The sequence below is a fragment of the Malaya genurostris genome, chromosome 1, assembly GCF_030247185.1.
Source record: "Malaya genurostris strain Urasoe2022 chromosome 1, Malgen_1.1, whole genome shotgun sequence".
In the NCBI taxonomy this organism is placed as follows: domain Eukaryota; kingdom Metazoa; phylum Arthropoda; class Insecta; order Diptera; family Culicidae; genus Malaya; species Malaya genurostris.
In genome coordinates this window covers 115,549,494-115,571,661 of record NC_080570.1, presented here as the reverse complement: position 1 = coordinate 115,571,661, position 22,168 = coordinate 115,549,494, and the positions used below count along the sequence as shown (strand labels likewise).

General features: G+C 44.0%; 7 protein-coding genes across 7 annotated transcripts; 3 read left to right on the top strand and 4 right to left on the bottom strand.

The window, feature by feature from the left end:
* Positions 1-2,663: 2,663 nt before the first annotated feature.
* On the bottom strand, positions 2,664-3,038 carry LOC131425115 (histone H2A). The gene has a single exon (XM_058586716.1). It carries the CDS (start codon positions 3,036-3,038, stop codon positions 2,664-2,666), a length of 375 nt encoding a protein of 124 aa, XP_058442699.1.
* A 4,731-nt stretch (positions 3,039-7,769) lies between these two features.
* On the top strand, positions 7,770-8,444 carry LOC131425087 (histone H1B-like). The gene has a single exon (XM_058586665.1). The coding sequence runs from the start codon at positions 7,770-7,772 to the stop codon at positions 8,442-8,444; it is 675 nt and encodes a 224-aa protein (XP_058442648.1).
* Positions 8,445-9,361: 917 nt separating this feature from the next.
* LOC131427614 (histone H2A) lies at positions 9,362-9,736 on the bottom strand. The gene has a single exon (XM_058590985.1). It carries the CDS (start codon positions 9,734-9,736, stop codon positions 9,362-9,364), a length of 375 nt encoding a protein of 124 aa, XP_058446968.1.
* Positions 9,737-13,338: 3,602 nt separating this feature from the next.
* Positions 13,339-13,713, bottom strand: LOC131425105 (histone H2A). Its single transcript, XM_058586704.1, has one exon. The coding sequence runs from the start codon at positions 13,711-13,713 to the stop codon at positions 13,339-13,341; it is 375 nt and encodes a 124-aa protein (XP_058442687.1).
* A 267-nt stretch (positions 13,714-13,980) lies between these two features.
* LOC131427611 (histone H2B-like) lies at positions 13,981-14,355 on the top strand. Its single transcript, XM_058590972.1, has one exon. It carries the CDS (start codon positions 13,981-13,983, stop codon positions 14,353-14,355), a length of 375 nt encoding a protein of 124 aa, XP_058446955.1.
* A 1,151-nt stretch (positions 14,356-15,506) lies between these two features.
* LOC131425096 (histone H4) lies at positions 15,507-15,818 on the bottom strand. The gene has a single exon (XM_058586692.1). The coding sequence runs from the start codon at positions 15,816-15,818 to the stop codon at positions 15,507-15,509; it is 312 nt and encodes a 103-aa protein (XP_058442675.1).
* A 2,634-nt stretch (positions 15,819-18,452) lies between these two features.
* Positions 18,453-19,127, top strand: LOC131440721 (histone H1B-like). Its single transcript, XM_058612251.1, has one exon. It carries the CDS (start codon positions 18,453-18,455, stop codon positions 19,125-19,127), a length of 675 nt encoding a protein of 224 aa, XP_058468234.1.
* Positions 19,128-22,168: the final 3,041 nt, after the last annotated feature.

Below are 22,168 nucleotides of genomic sequence, written 5' to 3'. Positions count from 1 at the left end.
TTAGGCACTACTTTTGTACAGGGATGACCAAAGATTTCCCGCCTTTTCCGAAGAACGGCGAAAGAAGACATTGATAAAACAAAAAACTTATCACATTCTCAGAGGGTAAATTTTGAAAAGGCGTCCCATAGTAAAGTATTCTTCTATGATGCTTTGATGGTAAGACTTCATCACGAAGACGACAAGCAAATGTAAATTTCTTTCGAACATGCACTTTTTCATTTGATTGCGCGCGTGCGTGTGTGTTTGTTTTCGTGAAAATCGCAGGTTTTCGAGAAGAATAAATCTCCTGTGCCAAAATAACGAAAATGTCTCAAAATCGGACATCATCTCTAGCAACCGAAGTTTACTGTTTGCTTGTTAGGAACAATTAGATTTGTACCTGCAGGACAGAAAACATTAGTTTGTTCGATTTTGCGAGTGGTGATTTATATTTTAATAGCGATTTGAGTTAGCATTCATCATTTATCACTCATCCATCGATTATCAATGAAAGGAGATGAATTCGGAGACAAAGAACGAAAAAGAAGATTTTCCGCTTTCCAAAAACATACACCAATACATATGTATATCAACGTCATACTGGTTTACTTCAATGTATGGGTATTGGTTTTTCCCTCAGTCATAATAAAGTTCATTCTTATGTTCTCTAACTTGCTTTTCTCTCTCTCTCGCTCTCCCAACGCACCTCTGTTTGCGATAAGTTGGAACATGTTGTTCATGGCAGTCTACACACACACACACACACACACACACACACACACACACACACACACACACACAATTTGCGCAATAGTGCAACTGAGGTATGCGATTCACAAAATTGCTTGCTACTGAAAATTGCGGAAAAGAAAACACAAGACAAATTTTTTCAATTTTGTAGGCACAAGCGTTTTGAAACACGTACAATAACGGGAAGGTATCATATAAAGATTGGTTTTTACTTTTGTCGTTAAGTTTTTTTTTTTCATGTACGTATTGTTTACCTCTCGGATGGTGGTAGGTAGAAACGAACAACCGTTTATACGACGCAAAGTCAAACCGATTTCCCATATCCCATCCATGAGCATGAGCAGAGGGAGAAAAAATACCGGTTAACCTGGACTACTTTTCACTTGAGAGTTTGAGAGATTTTTCACCATTTCAACCATTTTTCGTTCAGTTGCCATTTGTCATTGTTGCTAAGCTAACCTAACCATCCGAACAGCGAGAGTTCCGTTCACTGCGTTAGGATTGAGTAAGCCGCGTTCATCGTTTGATCATGTCAACGAAACTCAACAATCGATGCTAAATAAGCAACTTGCTATTGAGTAATCTTTCAGTAATTTCTTACATGGACCGTCGGAAAACAATTCGGAGTTCCTGTTTTCCAAGTAGATAGTCTTTCCAATAGGATATTCTAATGAGCAGCAGTTTTTATTTTTCCTGCTAGAATCGCACACCAATACACACTTACCAACCACTAAACTGCGGTTCGGTCTAGACAATTGGTGTACACTGTTGCCATAGTTGTTCGTCGGTTATTTTCATTCTCTCTTTCACGCCTCTCGCATTCTCGTAGTAGCCAATATTACTCTCCTTATTGTTTACGTTCGTGTCGCTATCGTATTTGTGGCATTCGTATTCGTTCGAAAATATATGTTAGTCGAATGGTCGAAACATCATCGGATTGATGAAAATATGTTCAAACAATCAAAATTATTCGCCAATCCAACAAAACTTTCATTGGCGAGAGTGTACTGTTTAATGAACTCTTCTCTCAATGTTTCAATATTCAGTTGCAATACTTAAAGCTCTAAACGTTTTCTCGAAAAATACCGACACAAGTTACCAAGCTAATTGGATTGGTGGTACTGACGATGCTTTTGGTTGTCAATAATAAACAATGCCACGTGTAGGGGCCGCTAATGTAATGTAAATGAATATACAGACACACACACACACACACACACACGCACGCGCGCGTTTATGCGACCTTGCCCTCCGGTTCTGAGACCGATGGCTGAACTTAGGTACAGCTTGATTTTCGTTTCCTCATATACACATTACATTACCATTTGTTTTTGGCCTGTGTGTGTGGCAGTGTTTATTCACCATCATGGTGGTAGCTACGATATCTTCTTCTTCTTCTTCTTTTTTTTTTTCTAGTCGGTCGTCACCATTCATGAGATGATGCCGACCGATGACACAGATACATGCGCTATATTGGATCGGTGTGTCGTCACGGATACGAACGAAAATTATTCTCTTATTTCTCGTGCGACACTTTCTCTAAGATTATATGATCAAGTTTGGATGTTTTAATGGCTGCATTTTCCGGTAAATCGATGGGAAAGATTTTCGCCATTGAACTCACATCGATCATTCTAAAATTCCGATTCGTCTGGTATGACCGATTTTGTCTTCTGTTTTCCAAACACTGAAAAAGCGGACATCATTTTCGCATCAGGTAGATACACCGATTCAGGGTAAAATTCCGAAAACGAAAATGAACAAAGGTCGCTATACTTGATTTGCGCATTATACTTTCCAGGCGTATCACAACTTTAGCAATCTTTAATTCAAAGCAATCTTAAATATTTCTTTATCACAGTGAGGTGGTCGTCCTGAAAAGGACGGGTTCTGTAAGGGGGGTAACACCAATATGTTCCGGAAATCGCAATTTAGGCCTTTTTCTCGGTTTTCTTCGGGAGCAGCACTGCCTGGATGTTTGGCAGTACACCGCCCTGTGCGATGGTAACTCCGGAGAGCAGTTTGTTCAACTCCTCGTCGTTACGGATGGCCAGCTGCAGATGGCGAGGGATGATTCTCGTTTTCTTGTTGTCACGGGCAGCGTTACCGGCCAATTCCAGCACTTCGGCGGCCAGGTATTCCATCACTGCCGCCAGATAGACCGGTGCACCGGCACCGACACGTTCGGCGTAGTTTCCCTTCCGGAGCAGACGGTGGATTCTGCCTACTGGGAACTGCAGACCAGCACGGTTTGAGCGGGACTTTGCCTTTCCCTTAACTTTTCCTCCTTTACCACGGCCAGACATTTTGTGTGTGCGTGTTTCTGCGTAAAAAATCCACGAGATGCTGTTAACGACTAGACAGCCAATTCAGTAATACTGGCTGCCGCCGTACTAACCCTCTGTTTTATATCGTCTCACTGTTTCCCGTTCTGCGAACAGGAAAAGGAATTCTAACAAAGGGGCAGTCCATGCGCCGCTCTCAATAGCAGGTATAAAACGAGCTGTCATATGGCAAATAGCGTCATTTAAGTTAAAGCAGTTACTCTGAACGTACGAGAACCGTCAAGCACGATGGCACCGAAAACCAGTGGAAAGGCAGCCAAAAAATCCGGCAAGGCCCAGAAAAACATCGCCAAGGGAGATAAGAAAAAGAAGAAGATCCGCAGGAAGGAAAGCTACGCTATCTACATCTACAAAGTGTTGAAACAGGTCCACCCTGATACCGGAGTATCCTCGAAGGCGATGAGCATCATGAACAGTTTCGTCAATGACATCTTCGAACGCATTGCATCCGAGGCATCGCGTTTGGCCCATTACAACAAACGTTCGACGATTACCTCTCGCGAAATCCAGACCGCCGTTCGTCTGCTTTTGCCAGGAGAGTTGGCCAAGCACGCCGTTTCGGAAGGAACCAAAGCCGTCACCAAGTACACTAGCTCCAAGTAAACTGAGTGAGAACAACCAAACCCCCCCGATCGTGTGTGTGCATACGAATCGCCAAGCATAATCGGCCCTTTTAAGGGCCACAAACAAATCTACACAAAGTGTTAAGTTCGCATATTTCCCTCATTCAATCACCAAACACATTTTGTTCGTTGATGATTTTACTTTCATCAGCCAACAAACACCTAACGAGAAAAACAGAACAAATTATGAACAACACAGGTACAATTGTTCTCGCGTTTCGGAGTATTCATCCATGCCATATGGACAATATATTGTTCGGAGCAAAAATATGTTGGTTTCGAAATAAAGAAAAGTATCGATTACTTTTCGGACCAATCGACAGACTTGGTCGACCAACCAAATAATAAATTGCTACACATACACATGCATGCTACTGTAAACCAACCAATGACATATCAACAGCAATCGTTTTTCTATCCTAGGCGGCTTTGAGCAAATGCTGCATGTTGTATAGTCGAAATTCGAAGCCAACAGCATTGACAGTTGACCAGAACAGTTGAATGGGAATGAATGATTTCGAAAAGATAGTTCATGTTAAACAACATAACTAATTTCATTTCTCAAATGTTACGTTTTTCAGCGGCGCGTTAAGTAGTACTCAAGTGTCAACAGCAGTTTGAAACTCACAACCGACCAGAAATAATAATGTCGTGTTTGCTTGATGCGAAACCGAAAACCAGTTTCCACCCTAACGACTGCTGGTTAAATTGTTTAGCGGCCCTTACACGAGCATTAAAAATGTCATTACTGAATTATTAATGAACGTGTAATGGTGCAGTAATGACGAGATTTCAAACAAATTTGAAATACATCATTACTTAGTTACATTAAAACTGACATTTTTAATGCTCGTGTAAGGGCCGCTTTTGTTTGAAAACCTAGTTGTTGGACTGAAAAATCTAGTCAGTTTCGAACCCGGTTGAATTCACACTACTCACTACTCTATTGCACACTTCTTACTATTCTCATATCATCACCACCACCACCACCATCATCATCATCATCATCATGATTATAGATTATAATGAATACCAGCAAATGCTAACTAATTCTTTGCGAAACATATTGGTGGCCCTGAAAAGGGCCTTTTATCCTTCCGTATTATGTTATGTGTGTTCTCGTTACGACGTTTAACCTCCGAAACCATACAGAGTGCGACCCTGTCGCTTCAGAGCATACACGACATCCATGGCGGTGACGGTCTTGCGCTTGGCGTGTTCAGTGTAGGTTACTGCATCTCGGATCACATTTTCCAGGAACACCTTCAGCACTCCACGAGTTTCCTCATAGATCAGACCGGAGATACGCTTGACACCACCACGACGAGCCAGACGACGGATAGCGGGCTTGGTAATTCCCTGGATGTTATCACGAAGCACTTTACGATGACGCTTGGCGCCTCCTTTTCCGAGTCCCTTTCCTCCTTTGCCGCGACCAGTCATTTTTCTCTGCTAGCTGCTTGTTCTTGCAAGTAAGACAGTACAAGTGAAACTAATGCCACTTCGCAGACCGGTGCTTTTTTTTATACCTACCGAGAGGGTCCGTTTCGTGCTTTGCTTTGTGCTGATTGGCTGCTTCAGAGCGGTCGGGCAGGTATAAAACAGCCAGCCAGGTCCGTTTTGAGCTCATTCTGTGTTTTGTTTTCAACGCGTACAGTACGGTGTAGAGAGAAAGGATAAGCAAAAGAAAGAAATAATGGCTCGTACCAAGCAGACCGCTCGTAAATCGACCGGAGGAAAGGCTCCTCGTAAGCAACTGGCGACAAAGGCTGCTCGCAAAAGTGCTCCTGCTACTGGCGGAGTGAAGAAACCCCATCGTTATCGGCCAGGAACAGTAGCCCTTCGGGAGATCCGTCGTTACCAGAAATCGACTGAGCTGTTGATTCGCAAGCTGCCGTTCCAGCGTTTAGTGCGTGAAATTGCCCAAGATTTCAAGACCGACCTTCGCTTCCAGAGTTCCGCCGTCATGGCACTGCAGGAGGCCAGCGAAGCCTATCTAGTCGGTTTGTTCGAGGACACCAATCTATGCGCGATCCACGCCAAGCGTGTTACCATCATGCCAAAGGACATCCAGCTGGCTCGTCGGATCCGTGGCGAACGTGCTTAAACAGGCTATCGGCTTTCGTTTGATCTCACAACATATACCCCAAAGGCCCTTTTCAGGGCCACCCAATCAATTACCAACGAGTTTACGAATTCGAATATTTTCCCTTAAACAATCACATACTCAGACACACACACACACAAGTTGCGCGCGCACAGAAAATGACATCCGATCCGTTGCACAATTCATGCCCCATATGGAAAGTCAGTAATCTATAGGTGTTTGAAATGTTTTCCTTATTTTTTGGTCTTTCATTTTTGTTTCTGCTAAAGTAGCAGTTGAGAGGAGAATAGACGACCTGCTGACAGACAAGCAGCACAGACAATACACATTGCTTCCCTGTTACATAGTTCAGCAAAATTTGTAACCCAGCTTGCAACACATCGTGCACTCGCCGTGTCATGCCATGTGACTGACTGCCTGACAATTCTGACGGGATTCGGCCACCAGTTACTAGTATTACTCTGCTACTGCTACTCTCAATACACTATACTATACAATATTGGTTCAAAATCATGAAAATACCAATTTGTTTCGTTCCAAGACTACCCCGACAGACGCTTGCTTGCCGTTGACATAGTCAACGTCCCATCCCCAGACGACTGGTGGGGATGTTTCTGGCGAAAGAAATACACAGCAATTGCCAATCTTTGAATAGTAGGCTAATGTTCGGTTGGGTTCGGTGCTTTCTTCCGGTACGTGACAATTTTCGGCCAATATCTATCAAATATAAGCAACACTCAAATTCGGTATCAAATCAAATCACTGCTCGAGTTCTTTGTTGCCAATCGATTGAGACTGAGAGACTGACTATGTCTGGCACGCACGCTAGACAGATGGAGGTGTCGAAGGATTATTATTATTATTTAATGGTAATACTTGCACCGTATATTTTGCATGTAAAATCCTAAATGCGCTCCACAATTCCGGTATTCTGATTTGGGAAAGATTGTTTTTTGGTTTTTGCTTCTGATGACAAATATTCTCAGCCCAGCCAGCCGTTTGTGGTACGTGAACAACACACCACACATTTGACTCGTTGTGTTAGAAAGGACTTCGGTTTGTTTGATTCTAATTTTTCACTGTCGAAATTTTTAAACATCCTCTCTCTTGGAATTGACCTGTCCTGATGTTCAGGTTTAATATTTGCAAGATGAACCAAATTCAAATGGCAAAACAAGTTCATTACAAAAAATAGTAACCAAAATGCTTTCAGAACAACCGACACGCCCGGGCGTTGGCGACGTTGGCCAGCATTATTCGTTGGCAGTGCCATCGTGTTCCAGATTTCGGAAGGCATGTTCGGAAATATTATGCTCACGTAACATATCTGTTAGTCAAATTGTTTAAAAATTGTATTTTCCAAATGCAGAACACGGAAAAATTGAAAAGCTTAGTCACCGGTTCGTACTGCGTTTTGGTCGTTTGATCGATTTGCGCCAGACAGCAGGTTCAAGTTTGACCGATTCAATCTCGTGCGCGTCGCAACCGTCATCGAACGGGTTGTGTTAGTTGTCAAGAGAAAATATTTCTCTTCCCAATGAACCATGTTTCGTTGGAGTCCGCATTGTTTAAATGGTACTGTTTTACTATTTTTGACAATTCGAAATAAGCATGTACCGTTTGTCCGATATTGAATGCATATTTCGCTATCATCACTGCCCGTCCGGCTGTTCGCGAATGGTGGAGCAGAAAGTTCAAACATCGTAGCAAACATAAAACCACTCTTTGGCGATACTTCCGCTGCTGTCGATTCATTGTTTACAATTTAAAAACAATAGTCCAGAAAAATTACCTACACCTACCTAGCACCGAATGGTAACCGTCATGTGCGTATTCCCTAACAGGGCCGACGGATTCGGTGCCCGAACGTATCGCACGATTCTACTGCATTCACACACTCGTTTGTATTCGCTTAGTCGTTCGCTCGTTCTACCTGCTTTAGAAAAGTGCACATTAGAAAAAATGGCTGAAACCGCTGTTGACGTATCGGCCGCAGCTCCGGTTGCTGCTTCACCGGCCAAGGCACCGAAGAAAGCCAAAGCCGCCAAGGGAGAAGCCAAAAAACCGAAGAAGCCATCGACACATCCACCAGTCAATGACATGGTAGTGGCTGCCATCAAGACGCTGAAGGAACGCAACGGATCTTCGCTGCAGGCCATCAAGAAGTACATCGCCGCCAACTACAAGTGCGACGTCGCCAAGCTGGCCCCGTTCATCAAGAAGGCCCTGAAATCTGGCGTCGAGAAGGGAAAGCTCACCCAGACCAAGGGTTCCGGTGCATCCGGCTCGTTCAAAATCAAAGCCGGTGCCAAGCAACCGGCTGGCGAGAAGAAGCCGAAGAAGGCTGCTGCCAAAAAACCGAAGAAGGCTGCCGGAGAGAAGAAAAAGGTTGCCAAGAAACCCGCTGGCGAGAAGAAACCGAAGGCCAAAAAGCCTGCAGGTGAGAAAAAGCCGAAAGCCGCCGCTGCAAAGAAGGCTAAGGCAGCACCAGCCAAGGCCGCCAAGAAGGCTGCTGCACCGAAGCAGAAGGCCACCAAGCCATCGAAAGCCGCTGCCAACAAGCCCAAGACCCCGAAGCCAAAGAAGGCCGCGCCAGCCAAAAAAGCTGCCCCGAAGAAGGTGGCTGCCAAGAAGTAAATTGACCCATCGTCAGTCAGTCATCATCATCATGTCGAATTCTACCGTTCTTATTTCGACGGTGTTCAACAAAACAGTCCTTTTCAGGACTACCAAAAAATCCATGCAAAGAATTAATCGATATTTCCTACTTCGCTCGCTTTTGGGTAGTCCGCTTCAACAAAACTGCACAGTAAGAAAAAAAAAAAAAAGTATGCTTTTATCCATCATAGCAGCACTACTTTCTGAGCGTGTGCTTCACCGACACGCTATAGTGGATAAATTGGTGCGCAGCCATAGAGCCGACCCCGCTGCTACGCGCATGCTTCTCTTGTAGTACAATCAAATATGTTCGTTCGCTCAGTCGGTAAGCAGCGACGAAAGGATCGGTAGGTGATCAAATGAAAATGCGGACGGATTATGCACGATGATTGATGAAGTCCGTTCGTAAAAATCTAGCTTGCGAAAATTCATCGATAAAAATGGTTGATGTTTTTGTTCCCAATTATATTTGTATTTTAAAACTATCCCAGTTTTCCTTTTCTTGGAAAATGAATGCCGTTATAGTTTCCATTTAGTGTAGAGCCAGTTCGGACACGGTATCGCTCTGTACGCGGTTTTTCGTATAATCATATTTAATTTAGTAGCTTGACTCTCCAGACGATTGTCGTTTTCATTCAACCAACCTTGCTTGATCGGTAAAAAAAAATAAATCTATTCTCCAGCGCAATCGACCACCGACCATCGACTTTTCACTTGTAATGTGGGAAATTATCCTAGAAGCTATGGAAAAAAAAACAAGTCTTATGGCGCTTGCATGAGTAAATATGATTGATCGATAGTAAAATAGTAAATTTCTATAAGTTCTTTATCAGAAAATTGTGGTCGTCCTGAAAAGGACGTTTTTTCGATTGGTTTCAGTGCGAATCAAGTGCAATTTAGGCCTTCTTTTCGGTTTTCTTCGGGAGCAACACTGCCTGGATGTTTGGCAGTACACCGCCCTGTGCGATGGTAACTCCGGAGAGCAGTTTGTTCAACTCCTCGTCGTTACGGATGGCCAGCTGCAGATGACGAGGGATGATTCTCGTTTTCTTGTTGTCACGGGCAGCGTTACCGGCCAATTCCAGCACTTCGGCGGCCAGGTATTCCATCACTGCCGCCAGATAGACCGGTGCACCGGCACCGACACGTTCGGCGTAGTTTCCTTTCCGAAGCAGACGGTGGATTCTGCCTACTGGGAACTGCAGACCAGCACGGTTCGAGCGGGACTTTGCCTTTCCCTTAACTTTTCCTCCTTTGCCACGGCCAGACATTTTCTTTTATGTGTTTTGTTTTCGTAAAAAATCCACGAAACGATGCTAACAGCTAGGATGCTAACTCGGTAATACTGGCTGCCGCAGTACTAACCCTCTGTTTTATACCATCTCGCTGTTTCTCGTTCTGCGAATAGGCAGAGCATAAAGCGCAAAAGAGGATCAAATTTTGACCAAGGGGCTGTCCCTACTGCGTTGCCTGTAGCAGGTATAAAACGGGGTTTCTTGGGCGAGCTAGCGTCATTTACGTGAAAACAGCTACTCTGAACGCACGTCAACGTTAGAACGATGGCACCGAAAACTAGTGGAAAGGCGGCCAAAAAATCCGGCAAGGCCCAGAAGAACATCGCCAAGGGTGATAAGAAGAAGAAGAAGATCCGCAGGAAGGAAAGCTACGCTATCTACATCTACAAAGTGTTGAAGCAGGTCCACCCTGATACCGGAGTATCCTCGAAGGCGATGAGCATCATGAACAGTTTCGTCAATGACATCTTCGAACGCATTGCATCCGAGGCATCGCGTTTGGCTCATTACAACAAACGTTCGACGATTACCTCTCGCGAAATCCAGACTGCCGTTCGTCTGCTTTTGCCAGGAGAGTTGGCCAAGCACGCCGTTTCTGAGGGAACCAAAGCCGTCACCAAGTACACCAGCTCCAAGTAAACTGAGAACAACACCGACCCCGTGTATGCGAGAACTAACAAACGGCCCTTTTAAGGGCCACAAACAAATCTACACAAAGTGTTAAATTCGAATTCTCGTGTGTTGTTTTGCTTGCTTCTTCTTTACTCGTTTCGATTGTGATGGTGGTGGCCGTTTGTGAAAGAAAGTGCAATAGAGGGAAGGTGCTGGGCAATTGGTTTGAGTGAGTTTAGTTGTTTTGAACAATCTCATCCAATTTGTGCATTACATTATGCTGGAACTGAATTCCTTGAAACCAGCCACACACCGTTGCGGAAGCGAGAGAGAGCGAATTGTTTTAGGCACTACTTTTGTACAGGGATGACCAAAGATTTCCCGCCTTTTCCGAAGAACGGCGAAAGAAGACATTGATAAAACAAAAAACTTATCACATTCTCAGAGGGTAAATTTTGAAAAGGCGTCCCATAGTAAAGTATTCTTCTATGATGCTTTGATGGTAAGACTTCATCACGAAGACGACAAGCAAATGTAAATTTCTTTCGAACATGCACTTTTTCATTTGATTGCGCGCGTGCGTGTGTGTTTGTTTTCGTGAAAATCGCAGGTTTTCGAGAAGAATAAATCTCCTGTGCCAAAATAACGAAAATGTCATTATCTCTAGCAACCGAAGTTTACTGTTTGCTTGTTAGGAACAATTAGATTTGTACCTGCAGGACAGAAAACATTAGTTTGTTCGATTTTGCGAGTGGTGATTTATATTTTAATAGCGATTTGAGTTAGCATTCATCATTTATCACTCATCCATCGATTATCAATGAAAGGAGATGAATTCGGAGACAAAGAACGAAAAAGAAGATTTTCCGCTTTCCAAAAACATACACCAATACATATGTATATCAACGTCATACTGGTTTACTTCAATGTATGGGTATTGGTTTTTCCCTCAGTCATAATAAAGTTCATTCTTATGTTCTCTAACTTGCTTTTCTCTCTCTCTCGCTCTCCCAACGCACCTCTGTTTGCGATAAGTTGGAACATGTTGTTCATGGCAGTCTACACACACACACACACACACACACACAATTTGCGCAATAGTGCAACTGAGGTATGCGATTCACAAAATTGCTTGCTACTGAAAATTGCGGAAAAGAAAACACAAGACAAATTTTTTCAATTTTGTAGGCACAAGCGTTTTGAAACACGTACAATAACGGGAAGGTATCATATAAAGATTGGTTTTTACTTTTGTCGTTAAGTTTTTTTTTTTCATGTACGTATTGTTTACCTCTCGGATGGTGGTAGGTAGAAACGAACAACCGTTTATACGACGCAAAGTCAAACCGATTTCCCATATCCCATCCATGAGCATGAGCAGAGGGAGAAAAAATACCGGTTAACCTGGACTACTTTTCACTTGAGAGTTTGAGAGATTTTTCACCATTTCAACCATTTTTCGTTCAGTTGCCATTTGTCATTGTTGCTAAGCTAACCTAACCATCCGAACAGCGAGAGTTCCGTTCACTGCGTTAGGATTGAGTAAGCCGCGTTCATCGTTTGATCATGTCAACGAAACTCAACAATCGATGCTAAATAAGCAACTTGCTATTGAGTAATCTTTCAGTAATTTCTTACATGGACCGTCGGAAAACAATTCGGAGTTCCTGTTTTCCAAGTAGATAGTCTTTCCAATAGGATATTCTAATGAGCAGCAGTTTTTATTTTTCCTGCTAGAATCGCACACCAATACACACTTACCAACCACTAAACTGCGGTTCGGTCTAGACAATTGGTGTACACTGTTGCCATAGTTGTTCGTCGGTTATTTTCATTCTCTCTTTCACGCCTCTCGCATTCTCGTAGTAGCCAATATTACTCTCCTTATTGTTTACGTTCGTGTCGCTATCGTATTTGTGGCATTCGTATTCGTTCGAAAATATATGTTAGTCGAATGGTCGAAACATCATCGGATTGATGAAAATATGTTCAAACAATCAAAATTATTCGCCAATCCAACAAAACTTTCATTGGCGAGAGTGTACTGTTTAATGAACTCTTCTCTCAATGTTTCAATATTCAGTTGCAATACTTAAAGCTCTAAACGTTTTCTCGAAAAATACCGACACAAGTTACCAAGCTAATTGGATTGGTGGTACTGACGATGCTTTTGGTTGTCAATAATAAACAATGCCACGTGTAGGGGCCGCTAATGTAATGTAAATGAATATACAGACACACACACACACACACACACGCACGCGCGCGTTTATGCGACCTTGCCCTCCGGTTCTGAGACCGATGGCTGAACTTAGGTACAGCTTGATTTTCGTTTCCTCATATACACATTACATTACCATTTGTTTTTGGCCTGTGTGTGTGGCAGTGTTTATTCACCATCATGGTGGTAGCTACGATATCTTCTTCTTCTTCTTCTTTTTTTTTTTCTAGTCGGTCGTCACCATTCATGAGATGATGCCGACCGATGACACAGATACATGCGCTATATTGGATCGGTGTGTCGTCACGGATACGAACGAAAATTATTCTCTTATTTCTCGTGCGACACTTTCTCTAAGATTATATGATCAAGTTTGGATGTTTTAATGGCTGCATTTTCCGGTAAATCGATGGGAAAGATTTTCGCCATTGAACTCACATCGATCATTCTAAAATTCCGATTCGTCTGGTATGACCGATTTTGTCTTCTGTTTTCCAAACACTGAAAAAGCGGACATCATTTTCGCATCAGGTAGATACACCGATTCAGGGTAAAATTCCGAAAACGAAAATGAACAAAGGTCGCTATACTTGATTTGCGCATTATACTTTCCAGGCGTATCACAACTTTAGCAATCTTTAATTCAAAGCAATCTTAAATATTTCTTTATCACAGTGAGGTGGTCGTCCTGAAAAGGACGGGTTCTGTAAGGGGGGTAACACCAATATGTTCCGGAAATCGCAATTTAGGCCTTTTTCTCGGTTTTCTTCGGGAGCAGCACTGCCTGGATGTTTGGCAGTACACCGCCCTGTGCGATGGTAACTCCGGAGAGCAGTTTGTTCAACTCCTCGTCGTTACGGATGGCCAGCTGCAGATGGCGAGGGATGATTCTCGTTTTCTTGTTGTCACGGGCAGCGTTACCGGCCAATTCCAGCACTTCGGCGGCCAGGTATTCCATCACTGCCGCCAGATAGACCGGTGCACCGGCACCGACACGTTCGGCGTAGTTTCCCTTCCGGAGCAGACGGTGGATTCTGCCTACTGGGAACTGCAGACCAGCACGGTTTGAGCGGGACTTTGCCTTTCCCTTAACTTTTCCTCCTTTACCACGGCCAGACATTTTGTGTGTGCGTGTTTCTGCGTAAAAAATCCACGAGATGCTGTTAACGACTAGACAGCCAATTCAGTAATACTGGCTGCCGCCGTACTAACCCTCTGTTTTATATCGTCTCACTGTTTCCCGTTCTGCGAACAGGAAAAGGAATTCTAACAAAGGGGCAGTCCATGCGCCGCTCTCAATAGCAGGTATAAAACGAGCTGTCATATGGCAAATAGCGTCATTTAAGTTAAAGCAGTTACTCTGAACGTACGAGAACCGTCAAGCACGATGGCACCGAAAACCAGTGGAAAGGCAGCCAAAAAATCCGGCAAGGCCCAGAAAAACATCGCCAAGGGAGATAAGAAAAAGAAGAAGATCCGCAGGAAGGAAAGCTACGCTATCTACATCTACAAAGTGTTGAAACAGGTCCACCCTGATACCGGAGTATCCTCGAAGGCGATGAGCATCATGAACAGTTTCGTCAATGACATCTTCGAACGCATTGCATCCGAGGCATCGCGTTTGGCCCATTACAACAAACGTTCGACGATTACCTCTCGCGAAATCCAGACCGCCGTTCGTCTGCTTTTGCCAGGAGAGTTGGCCAAGCACGCCGTTTCGGAAGGAACCAAAGCCGTCACCAAGTACACTAGCTCCAAGTAAACTGAGTGAGAACAACCAAACCCCCCCGATCGTGTGTGTGCATACGAATCGCCAAGCATAATCGGCCCTTTTAAGGGCCACAAACAAATCTACACAAAGTGTTAAGTTCGCATATTTCCCTCATTCAATCACCAAACACATTTTGTTCGTTGATGATTTTACTTTCATCAGCCAACAAACACCTAACGAGAAAAACAGAACAAATTATGAACAACACAGGTACAATTGTTCTCGCGTTTCGGAGTATTCATCCATGCCATATGGACAATATATTGTTCGGAGCAAAAATATGTTGGTTTCGAAATAAAGAAAAGTATCGATTACTTTTCGGACCAATCGACAGACTTGGTCGACCAACCAAATAATAAATTGCTACACATACACATGCATGCTACTGTAAACCAACCAATGACATATCAACAGCAATCGTTTTTCTATCCTAGGCGGCTTTGAGCAAATGCTGCATGTTGTATAGTCGAAATTCGAAGCCAACAGCATTGACAGTTGACCAGAACAGTTGAATGGGAATGAATGATTTCGAAAAGATAGTTCATGTTAAACAACATAACTAATTTCATTTCTCAAATGTTACGTTTTTCAGCGGCGCGTTAAGTAGTACTCAAGTGTCAACAGCAGTTTGAAACTCACAACCGACCAGAAATAATAATGTCGTGTTTGCTTGATGCGAAACCGAAAACCAGTTTCCACCCTAACGACTGCTGGTTAAATTGTTTAGCGGCCCTTACACGAGCATTAAAAATGTCATTACTGAATTATTAATGAACGTGTAATGGTGCAGTAATGACGAGATTTCAAACAAATTTGAAATACATCATTACTTAGTTACATTAAAACTGACATTTTTAATGCTCGTGTAAGGGCCGCTTTTGTTTGAAAACCTAGTTGTTGGACTGAAAAATCTAGTCAGTTTCGAACCCGGTTGAATTCACACTACTCACTACTCTATTGCACACTTCTTACTATTCTCATATCATCACCACCACCACCACCATCATCATCATCATCATCATGATTATAGATTATAATGAATACCAGCAAATGCTAACTAATTCTTTGCGAAACATATTGGTGGCCCTGAAAAGGGCCTTTTATCCTTCCGTATTATGTTATGTGTGTTCTCGTTACGACGTTTAACCTCCGAAACCATACAGAGTGCGACCCTGTCGCTTCAGAGCATACACGACATCCATGGCGGTGACGGTCTTGCGCTTGGCGTGTTCAGTGTAGGTTACTGCATCTCGGATCACATTTTCCAGGAACACCTTCAGCACTCCACGAGTTTCCTCATAGATCAGACCGGAGATACGCTTGACACCACCACGACGAGCCAGACGACGGATAGCGGGCTTGGTAATTCCCTGGATGTTATCACGAAGCACTTTACGATGACGCTTGGCGCCTCCTTTTCCGAGTCCCTTTCCTCCTTTGCCGCGACCAGTCATTTTTCTCTGCTAGCTGCTTGTTCTTGCAAGTAAGACAGTACAAGTGAAACTAATGCCACTTCGCAGACCGGTGCTTTTTTTTATACCTACCGAGAGGGTCCGTTTCGTGCTTTGCTTTGTGCTGATTGGCTGCTTCAGAGCGGTCGGGCAGGTATAAAACAGCCAGCCAGGTCCGTTTTGAGCTCATTCTGTGTTTTGTTTTCAACGCGTACAGTACGGTGTAGAGAGAAAGGATAAGCAAAAGAAAGAAATAATGGCTCGTACCAAGCAGACCGCTCGTAAATCGACCGGAGGAAAGGCTCCTCGTAAGCAACTGGCGACAAAGGCTGCTCGCAAAAGTGCTCCTGCTACTGGCGGAGTGAAGAAACCCCATCGTTATCGGCCAGGAACAGTAGCCCTTCGGGAGATCCGTCGTTACCAGAAATCGACTGAGCTGTTGATTCGCAAGCTGCCGTTCCAGCGTTTAGTGCGTGAAATTGCCCAAGATTTCAAGACCGACCTTCGCTTCCAGAGTTCCGCCGTCATGGCACTGCAGGAGGCCAGCGAAGCCTATCTAGTCGGTTTGTTCGAGGACACCAATCTATGCGCGATCCACGCCAAGCGTGTTACCATCATGCCAAAGGACATCCAGCTGGCTCGTCGGATCCGTGGCGAACGTGCTTAAACAGGCTATCGGCTTTCGTTTGATCTCACAACATATACCCCAAAGGCCCTTTTCAGGGCCACCCAATCAATTACCAACGAGTTTACGAATTCGAATATTTTCCCTTAAACAATCACATACTCAGACACACACACACACAAGTTGCGCGCGCACAGAAAATGACATCCGATCCGTTGCACAATTCATGCCCCATATGGAAAGTCAGTAATCTATAGGTGTTTGAAATGTTTTCCTTATTTTTTGGTCTTTCATTTTTGTTTCTGCTAAAGTAGCAGTTGAGAGGAGAATAGACGACCTGCTGACAGACAAGCAGCACAGACAATACACATTGCTTCCCTGTTACATAGTTCAGCAATGTGTATTGTCCTGTTACCCAGCTTGCAACACATCGTGCACTCGCCGTGTCATGCCATGTGACTGACTGCCTGACAATTCTGACGGGATTCGGCCACCAGTTACTAGTATTACTCTGCTACTGCTACTCTCAATACACTATACTATACAATATTGGTTCAAAATCATGAAAATACCAATTTGTTTCGTTCCAAGACTACCCCGACAGACGCTTGCTTGCCGTTGACATAGTCAACGTCCCATCCCCAGACGACTGGTGGGGATGTTTCTGGCGAAAGAAATACACAGCAATTGCCAATCTTTGAATAGTAGGCTAATGTTCGGTTGGGTTCGGTGCTTTCTTCCGGTACGTGACAATTTTCGGCCAATATCTATCAAATATAAGCAACACTCAAATTCGGTATCAAATCAAATCACTGCTCGAGTTCTTTGTTGCCAATCGATTGAGACTGAGAGACTGACTATGTCTGGCACGCACGCTAGACAGATGGAGGTGTCGAAGGATTATTATTATTATTTAATGGTAATACTTGCACCGTATATTTTGCATGTAAAATCCTAAATGCGCTCCACAATTCCGGTATTCTGATTTGGGAAAGATTGTTTTTTGGTTTTTGCTTCTGATGACAAATATTCTCAGCCCAGCCAGCCGTTTGTGGTACGTGAACAACACACCACACATTTGACTCGTTGTGTTAGAAAGGACTTCGGTTTGTTTGATTCTAATTTTTCACTGTCGAAATTTTTAAACATCCTCTCTCTTGGAATTGACCTGTCCTGATGTTCAGGTTTAATATTTGCAAGATGAACCAAATTCAAATGGCAAAACAAGTTCATTACAAAAAATAGTAACCAAAATGCTTTCAGAACAACCGACACGCCCGGGCGTTGGCGACGTTGGCCAGCATTATTCGTTGGCAGTGCCATCGTGTTCCAGATTTCGGAAGGCATGTTCGGAAATATTATGCTCACGTAACATATCTGTTAGTCAAATTGTTTAAAAATTGTATTTTCCAAATGCAGAACACGGAAAAATTGAAAAGCTTAGTCACCGGTTCGTACTGCGTTTTGGTCGTTTGATCGATTTGCGCCAGACAGCAGGTTCAAGTTTGACCGATTCAATCTCGTGCGCGTCGCAACCGTCATCGAACGGGTTGTGTTAGTTGTCAAGAGAAAATATTTCTCTTCCCAATGAACCATGTTTCGTTGGAGTCCGCATTGTTTAAATGGTACTGTTTTACTATTTTTGACAATTCGAAATAAGCATGTACCGTTTGTCCGATATTGAATGCATATTTCGCTATCATCACTGCCCGTCCGGCTGTTCGCGAATGGTGGAGCAGAAAGTTCAAACATCGTAGCAAACATAAAACCACTCTTTGGCGATACTTCCGCTGCTGTCGATTCATTGTTTACAATTTAAAAACAATAGTCCAGAAAAATTACCTACACCTACCTAGCACCGAATGGTAACCGTCATGTGCGTATTCCCTAACAGGGCCGACGGATTCGGTGCCCGAACGTATCGCACGATTCTACTGCATTCACACACTCGTTTGTATTCGCTTAGTCGTTCGCTCGTTCTACCTGCTTTAGAAAAGTGCACATTAGAAAAAATGGCTGAAACCGCTGTTGACGTATCGGCCGCAGCTCCGGTTGCTGCTTCACCGGCCAAGGCACCGAAGAAAGCCAAAGCCGCCAAGGGAGAAGCCAAAAAACCGAAGAAGCCATCGACACATCCACCAGTCAATGACATGGTAGTGGCTGCCATCAAGACGCTGAAGGAACGCAACGGATCTTCGCTGCAGGCCATCAAGAAGTACATCGCCGCCAACTACAAGTGCGACGTCGCCAAGCTGGCCCCGTTCATCAAGAAGGCCCTGAAATCTGGCGTCGAGAAGGGAAAGCTCACCCAGACCAAGGGTTCCGGTGCATCCGGCTCGTTCAAAATCAAAGCCGGTGCCAAGCAACCGGCTGGCGAGAAGAAGCCGAAGAAGGCTGCTGCCAAAAAACCGAAGAAGGCTGCCGGAGAGAAGAAAAAGGTTGCCAAGAAACCCGCTGGCGAGAAGAAACCGAAGGCCAAAAAGCCTGCAGGTGAGAAAAAGCCGAAAGCCGCCGCTGCAAAGAAGGCTAAGGCAGCACCAGCCAAGGCCGCCAAGAAGGCTGCTGCACCGAAGCAGAAGGCCACCAAGCCATCGAAAGCCGCTGCCAACAAGCCCAAGACCCCGAAGCCAAAGAAGGCCGCGCCAGCCAAAAAAGCTGCCCCGAAGAAGGTGGCTGCCAAGAAGTAAATTGACCCATCGTCAGTCAGTCATCATCATCATGTCGAATTCTACCGTTCTTATTTCGACGGTGTTCAACAAAACAGTCCTTTTCAGGACTACCAAAAAATCCATGCAAAGAATTAATCGATATTTCCTACTTCGCTCGCTTTTGGGTAGTCCGCTTCAACAAAACTGCACAGTAAGAAAAAAAAAAAAAAGTATGCTTTTATCCATCATAGCAGCACTACTTTCTGAGCGTGTGCTTCACCGACACGCTATAGTGGATAAATTGGTGCGCAGCCATAGAGCCGACCCCGCTGCTACGCGCATGCTTCTCTTGTAGTACAATCAAATATGTTCGTTCGCTCAGTCGGTAAGCAGCGACGAAAGGATCGGTAGGTGATCAAATGAAAATGCGGACGGATTATGCACGATGATTGATGAAGTCCGTTCGTAAAAATCTAGCTTGCGAAAATTCATCGATAAAAATGGTTGATGTTTTTGTTCCCAATTATATTTGTATTTTAAACCTATCCCAGTTTTCCTTTTCTTGGAAAATGAATGCCGTTATAGTTTCCATTTAGTGTAGAGCCAGTTCGGACACGGTATCGCTCTGTACGCGGTTTTTCGTATAATCATATTTAATTTAGTAGCTTGACTCTCCAGACGATTGTCGTTTTCATTCAACCAACCTTGCTTGATCGGTAAAAAAAAATAAATCTATTCTCCAGCGCAATCGACCACCGACCATCGACTTTTCACTTGTAATGTGGGAAATTATCCTAGAAGCTATGGAAAAAAAAACAAGTCTTATGGCGCTTGCATGAGTAAATATGATTGATCGATAGTAAAATAGTAAATTTCTATAAGTTCTTTATCAGAAAATTGTGGTCGTCCTGAAAAGGACGTTTTTTCGATTGGTTTCAGTGCGAATCAAGTGCAATTTAGGCCTTCTTTTCGGTTTTCTTCGGGAGCAACACTGCCTGGATGTTTGGCAGTACACCGCCCTGTGCGATGGTAACTCCGGAGAGCAGTTTGTTCAACTCCTCGTCGTTACGGATGGCCAGCTGCAGATGACGAGGGATGATTCTCGTTTTCTTGTTGTCACGGGCAGCGTTACCGGCCAATTCCAGCACTTCGGCGGCCAGGTATTCCATCACTGCCGCCAGATAGACCGGTGCACCGGCACCGACACGTTCGGCGTAGTTTCCTTTCCGAAGCAGACGGTGGATTCTGCCTACTGGGAACTGCAGACCAGCACGGTTCGAGCGGGACTTTGCCTTTCCCTTAACTTTTCCTCCTTTGCCACGGCCAGACATTTTCTTTTATGTGTTTTGTTTTCGTAAAAAATCCACGAAACGATGCTAACAGCTAGGATGCTAACTCGGTAATACTGGCTGCCGCAGTACTAACCCTCTGTTTTATACCATCTCGCTGTTTCTCGTTCTGCGAATAGGCAGAGCATAAAGCGCAAAAGAGGATCAAATTTTGACCAAGGGGCTGTCCCTACTGCGTTGCCTGTAGCAGGTATAAAACGGGGTTTCTTGGGCGAGCTAGCGTCATTTACGTGAAAACAGCTACTCTGAACGCACGTCAACGTTAGAACGATGGCACCGAAAACTAGTGGAAAGGCGGCCAAAAAATCCGGCAAGGCCCAGAAGAACATCGCCAAGGGTGATAAGAAGAAGAAGAAGATCCGCAGGAAGGAAAGCTACGCTATCTACATCTACAAAGTGTTGAAGCAGGTCCACCCTGATACCGGAGTATCCTCGAAGGCGATGAGCATCATGAACAGTTTCGTCAATGACATCTTCGAACGCATTGCATCCGAGGCATCGCGTTTGGCTCATTACAACAAACGTTCGACGATTACCTCTCGCGAAATCCAGACTGCCGTTCGTCTGCTTTTGCCAGGAGAGTTGGCCAAGCACGCCGTTTCTGAGGGAACCAAAGCCGTCACCAAGTACACCAGCTCCAAGTAAACTGAGAACAACACCGACCCCGTGTATGCGAGAACTAACAAACGGCCCTTTTAAGGGCCACAAACAAATCTACACAAAGTGTTAAATTCGAATTCTCGTGTGTTGTTTTGCTTGCTTCTTCTTTACTCGTTTCGATTGTGATGGTGGTGGCCGTTTGTGAAAGAAAGTGCAATAGAGGGAAGGTGCTGGGCAATTGGTTTGAGTGAGTTTAGTTGTTTTGAACAATCTCATCCAATTTGTGCATTACATTATGCTGGAACTGAATTCCTTGAAACCAGCCACACACCGTTGCGGAAGCGAGAGAGAGCGAATTGTTTTAGGCACTACTTTTGTACAGGGATGACCAAAGATTTCCCGCCTTTTCCGAAGAACGGCGAAAGAAGACATTGATAAAACAAAAAACTTATCACATTCTCAGAGGGTAAATTTTGAAAAGGCGTCCCATAGTAAAGTATTCTTCTATGATGCTTTGATGGTAAGACTTCATCACGAAGACGACAAGCAAATGTAAATTTCTTTCGAACATGCACTTTTTCATTTGATTGCGCGCGTGCGTGTGTGTTTGTTTTCGTGAAAATCGCAGGTTTTCGAGAAGAATAAATCTCCTGTGCCAAAATAACGAAAATGTCTCAAAATCGGACATCATCTCTAGCAACCGAAGTTTACTGTTTGCTTGTTAGGAACAATTAGATTTGTACCTGCAGGACAGAAAACATTAGTTTGTTCGATTTTGCGAGTGGTGATTTATATTTTAATAGCGATTTGAGTTAGCATTCATCATTTATCACTCATCCATCGATTATCAATGAAAGGAGATGAATTCGGAGACAAAGAACGAAAAAGAAGATTTTCCGCTTTCCAAAAACATACACCAATACATATGTATATCAACGTCATACTGGTTTACTTCAATGTATGGGTATTGGTTTTTCCCTCAGTCATAATAAAGTTCATTCTTATGTTCTCTAACTTGCTTTTCTCTCTCTCTCGCTCTCCCAACGCACCTCTGTTTGCGATAAGTTGGAACATGTTGTTCATGGCAGTCTACACACACACACACACACACACACACACACACACACACAC

Excerpts from the sequence above, each read along its gene's own strand:
- LOC131425115 (XM_058586716.1), bottom strand. The coding sequence starts at position 3,038 with ATGTCTGGCCGTGGTAAAGGAGGAAAAGTTAAGGGAAAGGCAAAGTCC.
- LOC131425087 (XM_058586665.1), top strand. The coding sequence starts at position 7,770 with ATGGCTGAAACCGCTGTTGACGTATCGGCCGCAGCTCCGGTTGCTGCT.
- LOC131427614 (XM_058590985.1), bottom strand. The coding sequence starts at position 9,736 with ATGTCTGGCCGTGGCAAAGGAGGAAAAGTTAAGGGAAAGGCAAAGTCC.
- LOC131425105 (XM_058586704.1), bottom strand. The coding sequence starts at position 13,713 with ATGTCTGGCCGTGGTAAAGGAGGAAAAGTTAAGGGAAAGGCAAAGTCC.
- LOC131427611 (XM_058590972.1), top strand. The coding sequence starts at position 13,981 with ATGGCACCGAAAACCAGTGGAAAGGCAGCCAAAAAATCCGGCAAGGCC.
- LOC131425096 (XM_058586692.1), bottom strand. The coding sequence starts at position 15,818 with ATGACTGGTCGCGGCAAAGGAGGAAAGGGACTCGGAAAAGGAGGCGCC.
- LOC131440721 (XM_058612251.1), top strand. The coding sequence starts at position 18,453 with ATGGCTGAAACCGCTGTTGACGTATCGGCCGCAGCTCCGGTTGCTGCT.